This window comes from Mercenaria mercenaria, chromosome 2, assembly GCF_021730395.1.
Source record: "Mercenaria mercenaria strain notata chromosome 2, MADL_Memer_1, whole genome shotgun sequence".
Lineage (NCBI taxonomy): Eukaryota > Metazoa > Mollusca > Bivalvia > Venerida > Veneridae > Mercenaria > Mercenaria mercenaria.
The window spans coordinates 45,237,967-45,257,497 of record NC_069362.1 but is presented as its reverse complement, the minus strand read 5'-3'; the positions used below and the strand labels follow the sequence as shown (position 1 = coordinate 45,257,497).

Here is a 19,531-nt window from a genome sequence, read left to right as displayed (position 1 = left end):
GTCTTACTGTGGTACACATTTATGCCCAATAATTTTAAAATCCATGCATGAATGACAAAGATATGGACCGGACACGCCCATCAATGCACTATCATGAAATATGACCTTTAACGTCTAAGTGTGACCTTGACCTTTGAGCTACGGACCTGGGTCTTGCGCGCAACACGTCGTCTTACTGTGGTACACATTCATGCCAAGTTATTTGAAAATCCATCCATGGATGACAAAGATATGGACCGGACACGAATGCACTATCATGAAAAATGACCTTTAACGTCTAAGTGTGACCTTGACCTTTGAGCTACGGACCTGGGTATTGCGCGCAACACGTCGTCTTACTGTGGTACACATTCATGTCAAGTTATTTGAAAATGCATCCATGGATGACAAAGATATGGACCAGACACGAATGCACTATCATGAAAAATGACCTTTAACGTCTAAGTGTGACCTTGACCTTTGAGCTACGGACTTGGGTCTTGCGCGCAACACGTCGTCTTACTGTGGTACACATTCATGCCAAGTTATTTGAAAATCCATCCATCGATGACAAAGATATGGACCGGACACGAAAATTGCGGACAGACTGACAGACCGACAGACGGTTCAAAAACTATATGCCTCCCTTCGGGGGCATAAAAATGTCAATGCATTTTCAGACCAGCATTTCCCAGTAAAGTTGTGAAAATTTTCTTTCATGTGTTTTTTAGGGTATTTTTACTTTAAAATTGGATAATAGTCTACTTTTTCCATTTGGACCGGAGCGAGATTTCAGCCCCAAAAACACACTGCATGTAAATATGACATGTTAATTAGCAATAAAAACAACCCAAGACTGAACAAGTACTTCAATCTGCTATAGATTTTCCATGAAATCTTATTACCTAAAAATTTAAAAGGTTAGTATCTTACAATATTTAATTTTTTTATTATTTTTAGAAAGTTTGTAAAGTTACACGGAATTCTGAAAGACCTTTAAAGTCATTTTTAAGATTTTTTAAATTTATTGAATAAGATAAATAAGATTTCACAAAATTAATGCATAAAATCTAATAACGTAAAACTGTTAAAGCTCTTCCAGAAACAAAATTTTTAATATCAAACTACCATTTACAATTACGAATGAAATTCTTCAAAAATAGATATTTCATAAAATTAGGTCATAATTTTTCTATCTATACCAAAAGCAGAATTAAAATGTAGAAAAGTTATTTTTTTATTAAATTAATGGAATTAATTCTCAACACATTTAACCTTAATACCATATAACAATATCCAAATGATTACCTTTGTCAAAGACTCTGTCTCTAGGATTTCCATGTTGTAACTGTCACTGATCTCTTAACAACATTCTGAAAATACAATACAATATAAAATATCATCAATTCGTTAAAAAACAAAGAGCTACATATATATATATTATCAATATATCATGTATTTTCTGAACCTGATATCCAAGACCTAATTAGCACTTTTAACAGCTTGTGTCTATCTCTGTGTCTATCTAGAAACATATTTACACCTACAGGTCTGTCAGTAAATGGATGCCACATTTCTTCCAATAATCACTAGGGAATGCCGCAAAATGTACATCATATACAAAGGGCAGTCTCATCAACTAGATGTGTGTTTTCGGACATTAGTGCCCCTACTTACTATCACTAAATGGTCATCTTTGTACAACAATGCAAGACTTTAGTAAACTTTTATGTGGCCCTTTAGGCCAGACTTAAAGATATCTTTGTTTCCCCTCCCACGACCCATGCCAGTAAGAGATGGGTAGGTACATGTAGGTAGGTGAAAGATTACTTTTATTGAAAATATTCGATTTTAAAAGGTAGTTATATAGTAATACAAGAGCACCATCGCTTGTCTGCAAGTGCTGTACAATATGTAGGAAAAGAGATATAGTTCAGATTTTCTAAGGACAAAAAGGACCATAAATCTAACAAACTGCAGGTTAGAATTATGGTTCTTGGTATACTTACTGATATCTAATGACGTTAAGTGTGCAAAGTTTAAAAGCTGTAGCTCTTACCACTATAGTTTTTGAGAAAAGGTGACCTAAACAAAAATTTTAACAATGAAATTTTAAAAAATTTATCCAAGAAAATACAAGAAGGGTCATAATTCTGACAAAATGCAAACCTGTTACCTATAGTTCTTGGCCTACCTAGTGCCCTAATGATGATAAACAAGTGCACAAAGTTTCAAAGCTGTAGCTCTTATAGTTTTTGAGAAAAGGTGGACCAAAACAAAAATTTTAACCAACACTTGAATCAAGTGACAACAATACCTCAGATTTTTTTTTAACAAGAGGGTCATGATGACCCTGAATCGCTCACCTGAGTATATTGAACCACATGTTTCAAATGACAAACTGATGCTAAAATATTAGAAAGTAGATCAGTAGGTCACATTTATGGTCACTGAAAGACAGTTTAAAGATTGGTATGCAAAACTGTACATGTCATCCAAATTTCAAGGCTGGATCTTAAACTAAAGTGGTCACAAGCGAAAGTTTACGCACGGACACACGGACGACGTAGACCTACCTGACCTAGTTTTTGACCGCAGTTGACCCAGTTTCGAACTTGACCTAGATATCATCAAGATGAATATTCAGACCAACTTTCATACAGATCCCATGAAAAATATCGCCTCTAGAGAGGTCACAAGGTTTTCCAATTATTTGACCTACAGACCTAGTTTTGATGGCACATGACCCAGTTTCGAACTTGAACTAGATATCATCAAAGTGAACATTCTGACCAATTTTCATGAAGATCCATTGAAAAGTATGGACTCTAGAGAGGTCACAAGGTTTTTCTATTTTTAGACCTACTGACCTAGTTTTTGACCGCAGTTGACCCAGTTTCGAACTTGACCTAGATATCATCAAGGTGAACATTCTGACAAATTTTCATGAAGAACCATTGAAAAATATGGCCTCTAGGGAGGTCACAAGGTTTTTCTATTTTTAGACCTACTGACCTAGTTTTTGACCGCAGTTGACCCAGTTTTGAACTTGACCTAGATATCATCAAGGTGAATATTCAGACCAACTTTCATACAGATCCCAAGATAAATATCGCCTCTAGAGAGGTCACAAGGTTTCTCTATCATCTGACCTAATGACCTAGTTTTTGATGGCACGTGACCCAGTTTCGAATTTGAACTAGATATCATCAAGGTGAACATTCTGACCAATTTTCATGAAGATCCATTGAAAAGTATGGCCTCTAGACAGGTCACAAGGTTTCTCTATTTTTAGACCTACTGACCTAGTTTTTGAAGGCACGTGACCCAGTTTCGAACTTGACCTAGATATCAGCAAGGTGAACATTCTGACCAATTTTCATGAAGATCCATTGAAAAATGTGACCTCTAGAGTGGTCACAAGCAAAAGTTTACGGACGGACGCACAACGACGGATGCCGCGCGATCACGAAAGCTTACCTTGTCACTTTGTGACAGGTGAGCTAAAAAGCAGACAAGCTTATAACTGAAAAATAATGACATGTTTCATGTTTTGACAAAAGTTTGACAAGAGTATTCCACTTTTGACTATGTACAGTCTTATTTTGGTATTTGCTTGATTTCTCTTTTGATATGTTTATGACAAATTTTCCATTCATGTCATTCCACTTTCTAAAGGACCTATATATTTTACCTTGCGGAACACTGAACTTAACTTCATAAACGATTTTGATAGGAATTTTTGTGGGTTTAACGCAGTCTTCCAACAATATTTCAGTTATGTAACGGTGGGCACTTCCCTAAAGTCGTCGGTGTGACGGACATGACCGGAAAAATTCTGATGCGGTCCGCGGTTTCTTAATCCGGATGCGGTCCGACTGACCGGCATTTATCATACCCCCGAGAATCGCAACATCTCAGACAACATATCAAAATGGCGTCACTTACATATTATGCCAGGGCAGAACCGGGAACGAAACGTAAATTAATGCCCAACAATCGTAGTGAAAGGAAACAAATGTATGAAAATAAGAGGGTTGACCGAACATTTAACAAGAAATGGACTAAAAATCACACCTGGCTTGAATATGATGGAGAAAAACAACATATGCGGTACACTGACATTTTCTTCGGTCCGGCATATTTTTTTTCGGTCCAGCAGATTTTTAGGCATTGCTGGACCAAATGTCCGGCCATTTTTTCCAACTTTCCAGAAGTCTGTGATTCTGTACCCGTACACAAGTAACTGCCAACTACTCCACATGAATGAATCAGAGGTGGAGGACGAATAATTTCAGACACAATGTCTTTTATCAAATCTTCACGGAGAACATATTCCATACCCGGAGATCGAACTCATGACCCTGCGATCCATAGATATATGTGCTTTCTCTATTGAGCTAAGCGGACAGGCATTTAGCCAAGCTTGAACACCAAAAAGCTTTCAAATTTCGATTTTGGCTTTACTGATCGTTATAAATCCTACCACCAAAAAAAGAATTGTGTATTTTCTATCTGGATCTTGAAGTAGAAAATAAAGCCTAAATTAACAATAAACTGTTATCAAACAGCAGACTACTTTTCCCATGCATTATTAATATCTTTTTATATGTTACAAAAATATGCCTATGGTTACTTTAATCATTACTTATCAAAGTCTCAGTATTTTCATACAACTATCGAATAACTGACAGAAGTTGCCAAACGATGTTTTTTCTAGTTTCACCTGGCAGACTGTGTATCAATTTTTCCCACCTTTTTCAACACCTGGTTTAAAACAATGTAAAGCAACCCCAAGTAAAAAGGTATTTCAACAAATATGACCACGGACAGTTTATCGACACTTCAAAGAAATATTACAACACTTTTGACAATAATGATAAGAACAGCATGCCCACTCATTTTTAACGTTGAGGGTACATGTACCCCCTGCTTTTGCAAAATAGGGGTACACTTCAAAATTTGGGGGTACACTACATGGCAGATCTGAAAATTTTCTATTTAACTACTGAAATTTGTATATTACATGTTTTTTGTTTGTTTTTGTTTTGTTTTTTTTTCATATAGAACTCTCGTGGGTGGGGTATAACAGATGAGACAATTTTAGAAAATGTAAAATGTTTTTCCAATGTTAAGATAGAAAATTCTGAATCAAAAGACCCCTCCCTATATTATACTAAATATAAATAAGTTTTCAGCAAGGTTCATGTATTCCCAATTTCGTGAACGGAACACGATTCGTCCGAAATAACATACAGTCAACTGAAGACTGGTAAAATTCGTCCATCAATGATAAATGCCCAAACTATTACAGATATGCAATATGTATCAAAATTGCAGTTAAATATCGAAAAATAAAATACTGTTAACCTTTTGCTGAGTTTATTAAAGCTAAAATGCCTTTTTGCGTTTCGTATCCATTTTTTTTTTGCACACGACCCGTGTGACGTCCGACTAAAACATTTACCAAACCCCTCTATACAGCTGACAATTACGCCGAGAATTCGGTGATGGAAACGAAATTATAACGTTCGTGGACCGGATCTGCGTTTTAGACCATACCAAACAATTGGCAAGTGCGCGATGAAATAAACAGCGATTTGGCAGCTGAACTGGAGTTCCGAATCTCTGCGTGCATGTACCCCCAACAAGTGATTTTTATGCGTGCATTTGATATTTTGTGCGTGATTCACGTACTGCAGTGCGTGAATGGGCATGCTGATAAGAAACACAGTGAATTTTATACAAGTACAAATTTGTACTTCTATCTATGTCTCAAAACTATTTCAACCTAAAAATATTCGACTTAGAAGAAAAATTTAATATTTTTCTGGATCTTGCTAAAAAATATTTTTGCTTGCGGCTCTTTTCGGGTAGGTCATGGGAGTGGAAACGAAAAATATGTAAGTACAATTACCATACACCTAAATATATGACCAGTGGCATTCAGATTCCCTAACATGCTGCCATAAGATACCTAAACATGTACCATATATTAACAACTAGTACATTTGACCCCTAAGAGTGACCCTGACCTTGAAGCGAGACATCCAGAACATGCGTTCTGCAGATCGTCCCGATGTGGTGAACATTTTGTGCCAAGTTGCTTCACAATCCTTCAAGCAGTTCAAGAGTTACAGAGCGAACACGAATCACACTCATAAGACTATTGACCCAAAGTGACCTTGAAGCGAGCCATCAAGAATATGTGCTCTGCATGTCGTCTCGATGTGAAGAACATTTGTGTCAAGTTTCTTTGAAATCCTTCAAGGGGGTCAACAGTTGCAGAGCGGACACGAAACACACTCATATAACCATTGACCCCTAAGTGTGACAGTGACCTTGAAGCGAACCATATAGAACAATGCTCTCAGCATGCAGGGTTTTTTTTATTCTATAGCAGCAGCCGAATATCGGCCTCGTCCCCCAGCCGAGGATTTCCCACACAGCCAAGGATTTCCCCTACCGCAGTCCGAAATTCCCCTACGTCCGAAATTCCCCCCTCCTAAATTGTAAACAAAGCAAGGGAGATTACTCTGTTAGTTCATATTGACGCTTTACGATACCGTTTTACAACATCATCGGTTCCGATACCAAGCGTAAAAAAACCTAAAATACCAGAGTCATTTTCGGAGGTAAACGGGGATTGTTAAAAAAAACTTCTTTTTTCATCGGCAAAAGACGTAAGTATATGTAATAAAAATAAAAACATTGTTTAAAGTGTTTATTATGCATAATTGTAAATTCCCCCCCACCCCTGAGTGAAAAAAATCCCCCCAAAATTGCTCGTCGCGCGCTATTTTCTTCCCCCAATGACAGGCTGGGGCCCCTTTCCCCAGTCGTAAAAAAAACCCCTGGCATGTCGTCCTGATGTGGTGAACATTTTTGTAAAGTTTCTTTGAAATCCTTCAAGGGGTTCAAGAGTTAGAGTGGACACGAAATTGCTAATGGGCAGACAGACAGACACTGGGGGTATAACATATGTCCCTTCGGGCACATAAAAATTACGGTAAGTTAAAATGTAACAATTTTATAACTGAAAGTGAAACTAGAGCAGAGTTTTTTTTCCTTCATAATAGGCGCCATTAATAGGCCCCTTCCCCTCAGAAAATTTCTTTTAAATCATGCAGTTTTCCCCAAAAATTGACTTTACATCAGGATTTTTATTCCCCTTTGCCCAAATACCGAGCTATTTTTTCCCCAAATCACGGGCCTGTTTCTAGTCGATTCGAGCTTTCTCACTGATTCGAGCCCTTGTGTTTTAGTAAAATTCATGCTCGTGTAACATGTTCTTCCATCAGAAACTTGTGTCATTTACATTTTAAAATGCCTTGGAAAATATTAGTCATGAAACCACTGAAACATTGAGTAATTACCTGTTTTAATATTTTGCATTGAAAATTGCTTATTTCAAAAGGAAATTACAGTGGGTAATATTGTGAGCCCAAATTTCAAATTAAAAGCATCCTGAGCATATTTAGACTGTTGTAACGAGTGAACAAGAATTCAATCTTGATAGAAATTTGCTTTATGGAAATAGACTGCAGGGTTCTAGCCAGGATTTTCTGAAGGCATGTTGCAGAAGGATATTTTTTGACGAGCAAAGGGGTGGGTGTGCGGGAGGGGTGTCCCCTCCTGCATGGAGGGTATGGGGGTCACCCCAGAAAATTTTGTGTTACTACAACTCATTTTGGTGCATTCTGGTGCATTTCAGAGTGAAAAACATAGTGGTATTTTTAGTGATTAATAAGCATCATTTACATGTACAACAAGAAAAGATATTAGGTCAAAAAAATCCTATGGAGTTATTTGCTGAATGACAATTAAAAGTTCATCAATTTTAAGTTGCTAAAAATGTTCATTTACTATTTATTGTACATAAAACAACACAATTTTAGCACTGCACACAGATCTATTTGTATTTTAAAGTTTATGTCTTCTATTTCAGGGATCAGCCTAGGTCAAAATTTTAGGGAGAAGTGACTTCTCCCTCCACAGAATTTAGGGAGAAGTTGAGAAATTTAAGGAGAAGCATCGGCATAGCATTCAGTTTCTTGCCTATATATATCCACTTTCTGTGGGTCTAGCTGTAACTTATAAACAGTAATTATTTAAGGAAATTGATTCTTGCATTATCATCTGCATGAATTTCTAAATAAAGTATAAACTTAGCTATGAAAAAGTCGCCTTTAAATTTTTATCCGAAATTTACATGTCCGAAATTCGTAAATTTAACAGGTGCACGATCAAAACGGCGTGAAAATTTTCATTAATGTTTCGATTCTCGTACTTTTATAATGCCCGATTTTTGCACCAACTTGTTCAGATTTATACATTTAATTTATTTATTTATTATTTTTTTCGAAAATAATACCAAACTCGTACTTAATGGCGATCTTTTTACAATATTTTGTACGGCAGTTCTGACGTCCGCGAAATCATTTTTTATCCACAGTACCCGAGCCGTTCATTTACAGAAATTGACCGTAATTATGGTAATTGAAATAATTTTTGAAGTAATCTTTAATAAAATGAAAGAATAATATACAATTGTTGCATAAAATCATGCTCTCGTTAAGTTTATCGGCTTTTTACACGCCGATTGAAAATTTTCAAAATGGCGGCGGCTTACAATATTATTGATTGACACTGTTAGATATTAACGCTACGATTGGCTGAAGTTTGACAGGCGAGTAGGCGGGGTTGACTGTGGATTTATCGATAATTTAATCTAGAATATGCATCAAGTTTTGCAACTTTAAGTAAACAGATAATAACTCGCTGAAAAACTCGGCGATTTGGATTTCGCCCGGAGGCGATAATTAGGCGAAGTGGCCGACTTTAAAGCGACGATATCGCTCAAATCGCCTTGTAGGCTGATCCCTGTATTTCTGCGGAGTTTATTTGCTGAAAACTTATCCATTTTAAGTTTTTGAAAATGTCAACTGTTTGTTGTACATACATGTAAAACAACACAATCTGAGACTGTCATCCTGGGCAGGGGTTTTTTTTATTCTATAGCAGAGGCCGAATATCGGCCTCGTCCCCCAGCCGAGGATTTCCCCCACAGCCAAGGATTTCCCCTACCGCAGTCGAAATTCCCCTACGTCCGAAATTCCCCCCTCCAAAATCGTAAACAAAGCAATGGAGATTACTCCCAGCGATTTTCCCGACCGAATATCGGACCCGTTCACAATTGCAGACTGTCTTTCACAATTTTCAATGGGTGTGAAAACCTTTAGAAATAGTAGAAAAATGTTCAAGAAGAGCGTTCAGTGGACCCGAGGTTTCGGTTTTGACCAGCGAAAATCGATAAAAACTCGTATCTGACCCGCACATAATATGCCGTGGGCGTCTGCTTGTCTCGCGGTAATACTCTTTGATGCGTAACGAGTTCGAAAGCTCTGCCCCTTGTCAATCAAAATCCCAGTGAACTTCATACTGTTTGTCGACGCCAGCTTAAGTATGACAGTAGGCGGAGCGTCGTATGTTAATAAGCTACTGACAGATGTCAATCACGCCACGTGCCGACTGACACGTGGTTATCATCAGTATGTAATATAGATGATTGATAAACAATGCAGCGTCAGATTATCGTGTTTGTACCTCTTGTTAATTAGCGGTAACAGCTTATGCTGTATTGTGTAATATGTGTTGTTAATTTAAAGTAATTATTTTATGTGCTTGATTCGATTAAATAAGCCGGAGTCGTTACGCAAATTTATTATCTTTGCCGAGGCATTTTGCTAGAGCAAAATAAAATATAAATGTTTTAAGTAATCAGATATTATAAGTATGGAATAGTTCTGGTGAAAAGATGAAATTTAAAACGGGTATTTTATCAAGAATTTTTAATGTCTGCTTTCGTTTTTCATATTTGTCACACGTTTTCACGATCGTGATTTTCGGACTTTTTTTATCCTTTCTTACAAGATTTTCTAGTACAATTGAAATAAAAAGCCAACAAAAGTATGCATTTAATAATAATATGATGACTCTTGCAAAAGCAACTCTTATTTTAAAGCATTTTTTGTGAATAAAAGCATGTGACCTTTAAATATTCAATGATTTGAGCATTTCAACTCTCCCCACCCACCTTGTTACAATGATAAGTGAACATGAGTGCAAGTCCATCTATTGCTAAGTGACAGTGTGTATAGTTGCTAAAAGTTGCAAGAATATGTAATAAAAGCATAGTTTAAAGTGTTTATTATGCATAATTGTAAATTCCCCCCTGAGTGAAAAAATCCCCCAAAACTGCTCGTCGCGCGCTATTTTCTTCCCCCAATGACAGGCTGGGGCCTCTTCCCCCAGTCGTAAAAAAAACCCCTGCTGGGAAACGCTGGTTTCCATTTTGGATCAATGGCCATTTGGCGTGGCTGGGAGGGATTCTGAAATTGTGACCGGGGCCTCCGTGGCCGAGTGGTTAATGTCGCTGGCTTCAAATCACTTGCCCCTCATCGATGTGGGTTCGAGCCTCACTCGGGGCGTTGAATTCTTCATGTGAGGTGAGATGACAGAAAACATTAATTCTTGCATTGTCTTTTCGATATTCCGCCTGAGAAAACACATTTCATACATGTGAAAAACATTAATATTACGGCGATAATTGTTCAAAAGCATTTTACCATGTTGCACAATTTTTGACTTAATTCCTTACATTGTCTTTCCTTGATTGCGAAAAACATTCGGACGATAATTGTTGTTTCATCTGTCATTATATCTAATAACATGTATAATCTTAAAACTTGCGAAAACAGTCACTTTCATGTACACATCACAAGATGCCGCCTGTCAAAGGATTTAAAGGCGGAGCTACGATGAAATTTACGTCACACGTTCCACATATAGGAAGCTGTCATTGGTTTATCGGTTATCTTAACTGGCATTGCTTTACCTAAACTATCGGGTGGCACGTGGAAGCTTTTTGAATACACTATGGAATTAATCGTGGGGTGTTTATTGGGATGATTTTATGACATGTCGCTTCGGCAATTAAGGGATGACGGGGGAAATAAGGGATGTCGAATATACAACTCAAAGTCTGAAGGCATGTCGCACGCGACAGGCGATAATAGCCTGGCGAGAACCCTGGACTGTGCAAACATTAACACTTATTGACCTACCAAACAAAGGGTTCGAATCGATGAGAAAGTTTTAAAATGATGTGGAGTTTGACCTCCTTGAGTCTCGTGCAAAAAAAGTACATATAAAAGATGATAACATTGTAATTCTTAACATCCATTGTTAAATGCAAATATTTTTGTAACAACAAACAAAACTTATTTAATTGAACAGGTTTACAAATATATGCACACCACTAAAAGATTTAAGAGGCTCGGATCAAGGACAAAACAGCATAATTATATATTAACTGTGATTTTTTTGCTATAAACAAGTCTTTTCTCAGCCGCTTTCTTTGCTGGCGCCATCTCGTCAGTTGTTAGTTTTAACATAGATGCACAGTGTCAGGGTCATCTAAATGCTCCATTCTAGCAATGCTTTCAACTTTTCGGTGATTGCAAGCGTGTTTGCTGAATACTTCTCCAGTCTGAACATGCTGAAGAGTGCTAAATAACCTGGCTTAGTACCGTACCAGAATGTCTGGTTACGACCTCAATCACTACATTACAGATGATGTGCATTTTTTACATATGCATTATAACGCTGATTTTATGAACATGTGCGCAAATTATTGGAATCAAACTCCGACCGCTCGGTCACCAATTATTATGGTTCTTTATCAGGTCGATTTTACAGTTCCAACTTTCTAATTGGACACGATCATGGATTAAAAAGAAGCAGCCTATAGTATTTTTTCTAATAAAAGTCATGTTCTAATATGACCTAGCGCTAAAAATAACAATGCAAATATAAATTATTTCATCCAAAAAAAGTGATGTCGAGTACCACTGTACTCCGGACAGTTTTCAACATATTACCTACAACTTTATCATCACAAACATTCGAGAAAGGTAGAAACATTGATATGTGGGATCTCAGACTAAAATATACAAAAAATCGCTATGAAACCTTCTTTTGTTTGTTTAATTTCCTTAAACTTGGCGGGAAGTTGTAGCCTTATGAACTTCCGCTTTCATCTTGGATTCGTTATTTAAAACTTTCGTACCAAGCAATTCGTCCCTACTAACACTCGAACACAAATTACTTTTAGGCACTACGTCCACTGAACAGATGTCCTTCTTTATTCATATTACATGAGTAAACTTCTAAATGTCTCAATTTTTATATAGAAGAAAACTGCCTGTGCTGTACATAAATTAAATTAAAAAGGAAGTGTCTAGGGGTATTTATATCAAAATAAAGTGCCTACTTAGCTTTAATACGATCAACTCTCGAATATAGTGCTATCGTTTGGGACCCTTACTTAGAAGGCGATATTAATAAGTTAGAACGTATCCAGCGTCAGGCAGCGAGATTTATTACCGGCGACTACAGGTCTAGAGAAAAAGGATCGGTCACAAATATGTTGGAATCTCTCAAACTAACTCCACTCCAGGATCGTAGAAGAACCAGTCGACTAGTATTTCTCTACAAAGTGGCCGGGGGTCTGGTGCCAGCTATAAACCCATCGGATTACCTACAAACTGTAACTCGTAAAAGACAAATCAGAGCAAAATCATATAGTGACTTCCATGTGTCAAACATTGTTGAATACCAAGTAATAAACAATACCAGAGGTTTTAGTGTTAAGCATTGTAAATCTGAACAATTGAAAAATTCATTTTTTGTGAAAACTGTAATTGAATGGAACCACCTGGACGATAGGGTGGTCCGCGCAGAGACAACAGAGGGCTTCAAGCCTGCCCTTCTTCACGATTAAGCGCCTCCCTCCAGTGTGCGAAGCTGTAACAGGCCCTACACTGTAAAACATACAGATACAGATAAAAAGTTGATAATATAATATATATATATAACATATATATATTATATATATATATTAACGAATGTAAATGAATTATATTGGACATTCGACAGAAAAAAAACAAATGAATTGTTTAAAAACAAACTTTATGAAATGACAAACCATATGCACCTATCTATGTTATTATTTAACAATAAATAATCGGCACTGAATAATTTGTTTCATATTTCAATTAGGCCTTCCTATGGACCATTAAGAGACACAAGTAAATGAAAATTTTCAATGTATCGATCTTCCTGTATAGGTTATCAAATGTGCGGAATGAACAAATCCCATACTTATTATTTAAAAAAAAAAAGTTTGTCAAAACCTAACTTAACGCTGTTTTGTCTAATCTATTTTGTGCCAGTTCGATTTCTCGTGATTTATCAAAGTTTGGTGTTCCTCGGTTATTTACATTTGGAAAGAAAATATTAACAATCAGGCGAATGCTGACTGGTATCTGTGGACAATTTAGATTTAAGTTTTGATAGTTCATTTTCAACAAAATTTAAGTAAATACGTGAGAATCCCTAGACAATCCCTAACAGGCATGTCTAGAGTCTAGAAACAGATTAAAAATGTAGGTAAACAACAAATATCTTCGTGAAATGCACCAATTCACTGCAGCGAGTAAAGACTAGGTGAATAATTTAGAGTGAGGTCTGTACAGCTACAAGAGCGGGAGTCGACTGTCTGGAAATGCACTATTTACGAAAATATAGATATCAGCTTGATTTAATTTCAAGCTTATATGCCTTTTAAACAACAAGCCCCTTTGAAAGCCTTATCCATCGAACTCTACTGATGGTTCTCTTTTCCAAATTAGCAATAATAAATAACATTAAAAGTTCCATCAAAATACTAGCCATCAAGTGAAGATAAGTAGTTAAAAGAAATATAAATAGTAACCTAGCTTCCTAAACAAAGCCTGATATCATAATATGCACTGAATCTAAAATCTAAACATCACACCAATGGGATCTTTGAACCAGATGTAGAAATTCAGAAGAGACCGTGTCAAACAGGCAGGTGCCAGAGTTTTCACAGCGGGTAGTGACTGCATTATCGTCAAAAAAACCGAACTTCGATCTAACTGTGAGAATATTTTGATTAAGGTTGACCTGGTAGGGAACACACAGTTAATAATGGTAAATACTACAAACCCCACGTGCTAAAGTAAATAAAAGATACTCAAATGTCTGCATGGGTGCGGATCTGAATCCGCCCAAAATGGACTTGGATACAATGTGTCTATCCTCATACTGTAAACATTCGGCATTCTAAAGAGAAATCCTTGAGATTCTAAATGATGCAAACAACCTGTAAATGGTAAACGTACCTACTAGAAAAAACAATGTCCTAGATTCTTTTTCACAACAAATCCCACTTTATGTCAGGTTGACATATTATCTGGCATCAGCGACCCGTCAAAATAAATAGTTCTGCCAAATTCGTTTTCGTTACCAAAAGCCTCGAAAAATCCCACTATACAGAAAACAAACTGAGAAGGACTTATACAGTCACTAAATAAGTTCTACCAGGAAATATTAAAGCAGGAAAAATATTCCATTCTATCAACAAAGAATTAATGGGAGAAAATGTCATTTACTCTAAACAACCAATTTAAAGAATTCGTTCCGGTAAGATATCTTTCATTAGAAATCCCCTCGGAAAACCAAAATTGAAAGAATATAATCAGAAGGTGTGATAGTGCCTTTAAAAAAATTAAGAAATCAAATAAAATAGAAAAAGCGGAAACTCTACAGGTCGCTCAACACAACAAAAACGAAAATATTGCAAGCTCGGTTTGATTTGATCATGTTATCGTAAATATTTCTTTGACCTTAAATATCCAGCCTGAAGAAATAAATGAGGTATATCAAAAATAGACTTTGAAGATAGTTTGAAGGTAAACCAGCCTGATGCCTCCCTAACATCAAAACCAAACTCCAGGAATTGTACTCCCTCTTCCCTACCACCCTTAAAATACAAGAAAACTCGACGCTTATGAAACTTCAAAAGCAACATTTCTAATCAAGCAATTATTTTTCTTTATTTAGCCGAAAATTCTCGTTAAATTAGTACCCTATTGCCAGAGACATATCTGTTCAAAAACAAATTTCTCCACTGAGATAGAGCAGTCAAAAAGTCCTATGAATGCCAAATATTCATGACATAGAAGGCTACTATCAAACCTTAACCCCCAAAAGGCATGCGGGCAAGGCGAGATCAAGCACATCATACATAAAACATTTCAATAGGATCTGTCACCAATCCTTGCAATTATCCTTCAGAAATCTATTGATAATAGATTAATACCTTCCCAACCAACTACAGCTCCACGTCCCTTACATATTTACTCTGTAAACCCATGGAGTATATAGTGTCCTCATAAATTATAAAACGCCCTATAAACCTTAGCATTCTGTACCATCTCCAACATAGTTTCATGTGTAATCCAACTAAATATGCTTGTCAGATCAGAGTACAACAAACAAAAGGTTGACCTGAATCTATTAGATTTTAGCAAAGCATCTGACAAAGTAAATCAAGAGTAGGTTTGTTTAAAATGCACAATGGTGAAGAGAATTTACCTCTACGCAATTTCCGAAGAGTATTAGCCAAAAAATCCAAATAATTTTGAAACATAAAGTGGGCCACTGTCAGGGCCAATGAGACCATAAACGACAGAGATCCGAGACATGATTGCTGTGACAAAATACCAAAGGTGTAGCAAGGTCGCCCTAACAAGGGCGGTCGAAGCCGCAAGTGCTGGCTGCCGCTGTCGCTGGCGGTGTTGTGCCCCTCCCCTCCCGCACCCCACGTTGAGCGTAGGGATTGGGAAGCTCGGGGTCTTCTCTCCATGCCGTCTAATTGCAGGCTGTCGCCAAGAAGGTACCTCCTTTCAACACAAATGGTTTCTATTAGGACCACTCCCGCCGGCTTCAATCGGGACACTGACAGAAAACGGCAAATATAATTATGACATAGTTCTGTCAATGCCCTGTGACTTCTCGAGACGTGCATTAACCGGCGGCTCGGAGAAAGTGGGCAATGGGTCCCCCTAGACCATGAAAATGTGTGCAATGGAGTTGAAAAAAAATCATTCTGTGAATGTAGTATAATAATAATTGATTTTATTATAGTAGTGGTAATCATTCAAATTTGTAATGTTATTGTTATTATTACTTTATGTATTATTATTAATAGTGATAAACCACGTGCAGTTATAGTGAAAACCCGACAATTTGGTTTTATTGACAAACAATATCTGCAAATGTCATGATAATGAAATTGTCATCTCAGGGAAGCTGATCTTACTGTTATATTTATATACAATAACTACAAAAAATTGTTAAAATGATTTTTATTCTAAACGTGCAATCACTGTTATTGGAATTATTGCCTTTTATTTACACTGAATTTTCAGTGTCAGTAATAACTTGCATTATGTGTACATTTTTCATACTTTATTTCATAATACCTTGTGTTGAAATACACATTGGATTTTCTATCTTATACATATGTTCTTTACACTCAAGAAACGTAAAATGAAAATTTAGATGTGTGAATGTCACATTTTTTTAAAAAATCCAATTTAAAGCAGTGCACTTTTCAAAGAAATGTTCAACACATTGGTGTAAATTCAATCTGAATAATGTTGTCAAATAAAAAAAAAAAAAAAAAAAAAGACAAATATCAAACAGGGAATGCCACGTACCAAAATCGCAGCCTCCCCAAAACGAAACCTACAGCACGCAGACGTGCACACCACAAACTCACACACACATACACGTGCACACACGCAAAGCCAACAAACGAGGACAAAACGAACAAACAAAGGAACACACACACATACACGCGCACACACACAAAGCCTACACAAGAGGACAAAACGAACAAACAAAGGAACACAGTGGGGTACCGCCTTGGAACGGTTAGTGGCAAAAACACCACTGTGGAGCTTAAACCGGTTTATGGTGCGCACCCAACCTCACTCTTACCCCCACCATGTTCCAAAGACACGGGACAGTGTAAATAAAAGTAATCCCCTCCAGGTGAATCTCTAACACACGTAATGGAAACAAAAAGGCATGGCATGTAAAACATAAAAATGCTCGTGTATAAAAATATAAAAAGCAAACCTTTAGAACCAAAAACGTATGTACTCAATGCCTTTTCAGAAGACAGAGCAACAAGAGAAACACCCTTAAGGGCCCGACGAAACAGGCCAGAAGACAGATATCAAAACAGCTCAGTCCTGGTAGGATTTAAAAACTGCTTATCATAGAGTCCTCCAGACTGAGTTAGTTTTTATAACCATATATTTACAAGTTTCAAGATGTTAACTTTAAAAATGAAATAAAACTTGAAAATTATATTACATAATTTCTTCTTGAACGCATGTACAAATAATATATGTTTCTGTTTCATCGTTACGTCTGAACAACAATAAAGAAGTGCCAAAATCAATATAGGTAGTTTTAACGGTTATCACATTAATTATTATCAAATAAAAGTTCGATAATATAGTAGTTACACTTTTTCCTATTCTCGTTTACTGATACAGCTATAAGGCTTTGCAATAAACAAAGACTCGTGCTTACTGGAACTACACTGTGAAAGTCATTAGCCCCTAACTGTGAGGACGACATTGGCCAACTGCCAAGATGAACATTTTTAGGCCATATACAGTATTAATATCAATAGTCAATATGATGCTAAAAGATCCTTTAGTCGTTCGAATAAGAAAAATAATTGGCATGACCTTTGTACCGATAAAGACTTCCTAACATAAAATGTGTATAAGCCACATTATACAAATGAAAGAGCTATTGCTAGTATGCATTGGGCTGCCTTTTTAAATTGGTCGCCACTTACCTTAACAAAGGGGCGTAACTCGTCAAAGCTTGAAACATCTGCTGCAATCGTCTGTCGTGACTGAGATCAATTCGCCATTTTTGTCTTCCGGGAGGGAACAAATTTGACACACAGTAAATCAGCTAAATTTTGACATTCTTTAACAGAATTATCTTGTGAAATATTCTATCAGACATAAACTATTTACACTACACGAAATGTGAAAATATGATGGAATGTAGCCCTTAAATTTGTGGTTTGTTGCGATCTGAAAAGTGCATTTTTTCTGATCCTTTTTTTTAACGATAATTTGTGCTGTTATTACTTTGTCAGTATATAACAAAAATTACTACAAGACAGACAGATATTATGTAACACTGTATTTGATTGTGGGATTCATTTGGATTTTGTTTATTTGTGACTGAATAACATTAACAAAATGGATTCAGACTCGAAGAAATTTTCATCTCCGCAAGAAGAAATCAGTTTTTGGAGGGAGAAGGCAGAAAAGTTTAAGCAAGAGTAAGTATTGAAAGGGATGTCAGTGTTAAAACTTAAACTGTAATTAATGGCTTCTGAGTAAAATGGAGTCTACAATTGTATTGAAATTATGTCCCTCTGGTACAGTGGTAGTGTGTCACTTTGGTATTTGTTTATGAGATGCTTTGTGGTACTAATGAAGCTGCAGAGCGACTTGTACAATAAATTACGCCATTCACAGTAAGGGTCGTCTTTCTTTAGAGCTGTATGTCAGCGTTGAACAAATATAATTATATATTCCAGTGTTTCTTGCAATTTCTTGTCTCGACCTCTCGCACCAGTGTTCCTGCTGTTGGTCGCCAATGAATACAGGCTGATTCGGACCAAATTTACTTGGCTTATTTGGCCCAAATTGTTTAAGTTTTCCTGACACTGATGTCATGAGTAAAAATAAAATTTATGAGTATTAAGTTTAATGTCTGATGCAAAGAATAATTAAAGTCCTTATTTAAATGCATAAATGATGCATTTTAGTTTGTCAAAACTTCTTACCTGCTTGTACGGTGTATATTTTATGTCCTTTCTTCAAGTTAAACCTCTATATAAGCTATAATCAACATTATTTTCTGAAAATTGCTGAACCATCCTAAATTCATGGTCATTATTGACTGTTAATTAAAAGTTTGAGGTCTGAATCAGCCAAAATATATGGTCATTATCTACTTTTATTCAAAGTATGTGGTCCGAATCAGCCAAAATATTTTGTCCGAGTCAGCCATGGTCCGAATCAGCCACGGTCCGAATCAGCCTGTTTCCGTCGCCAATGGAGCTATATGTCAGCGTTGAATGAATATATTCCAGTGTTTCTTGTGATTTCTTGTCTCGACCTCTCTCTTACCAGGGTTCCCACTGTCGGTCGCCAATGGCGCCAAATGAGACAAAATGAAAATCCTGGCGCTAAAAATCTTCAATTGGCGATTTTATTTTAATTGGCACCAACAAGATAATCATCGCTCAGATCTTTCTCACGGACGTAGTAATGGATAATCCTATATTTAGCAATACACGAAGCGTCAATATCGAATTTGGGGCATAATTTAAAACTTGCCGAGCCACGAGAGTTCATAATCAAAGCCTTGAAATGTCTGATGGTTGCGGGTTTTTGGTAGATTTATTTTCTGTGAATGAATATACATGAATGAGAAACAAATACAAATTTAATGTGCCTCATATCTAAGATGAACTCTGCCTGACCCAGCTTGCGATGTAACCATGGGCTGGAAT

The 19,531-nt window shown here is 36.6% G+C and overlaps 1 protein-coding gene across 4 annotated transcripts in view; it reads right to left on the bottom strand.

The window, feature by feature from the left end:
- The window catches only part of LOC123562175 (ATPase family AAA domain-containing protein 5-like), a 47,777-nt gene extending 33,335 nt beyond the window's left edge, over nucleotides 1–14,442 (bottom strand). Inside the window, exons 1-2 of one of the 4 annotated variants that reach the window (XM_053536489.1) lie at nucleotides 14,247–14,442; nucleotides 1,288–1,352 (exon numbers count right to left, since the gene is read on the bottom strand). In XM_053536489.1, coding sequence (XP_053392464.1) covers nucleotides 1,288–1,320 — 33 coding nt within the window. In that variant the 5' untranslated portion in view covers nucleotides 1,321–1,352; nucleotides 14,247–14,442. Of the gene's footprint in view, nucleotides 1–1,287; nucleotides 1,353–11,921; nucleotides 12,096–14,246 lie in introns of those variants that run through there. The other 3 variants (XM_053536490.1, XM_053536488.1, XM_053536491.1) reach the window with 3 other exon arrangements.
- Nucleotides 14,443–19,531: the final 5,089 nt, after the last annotated feature.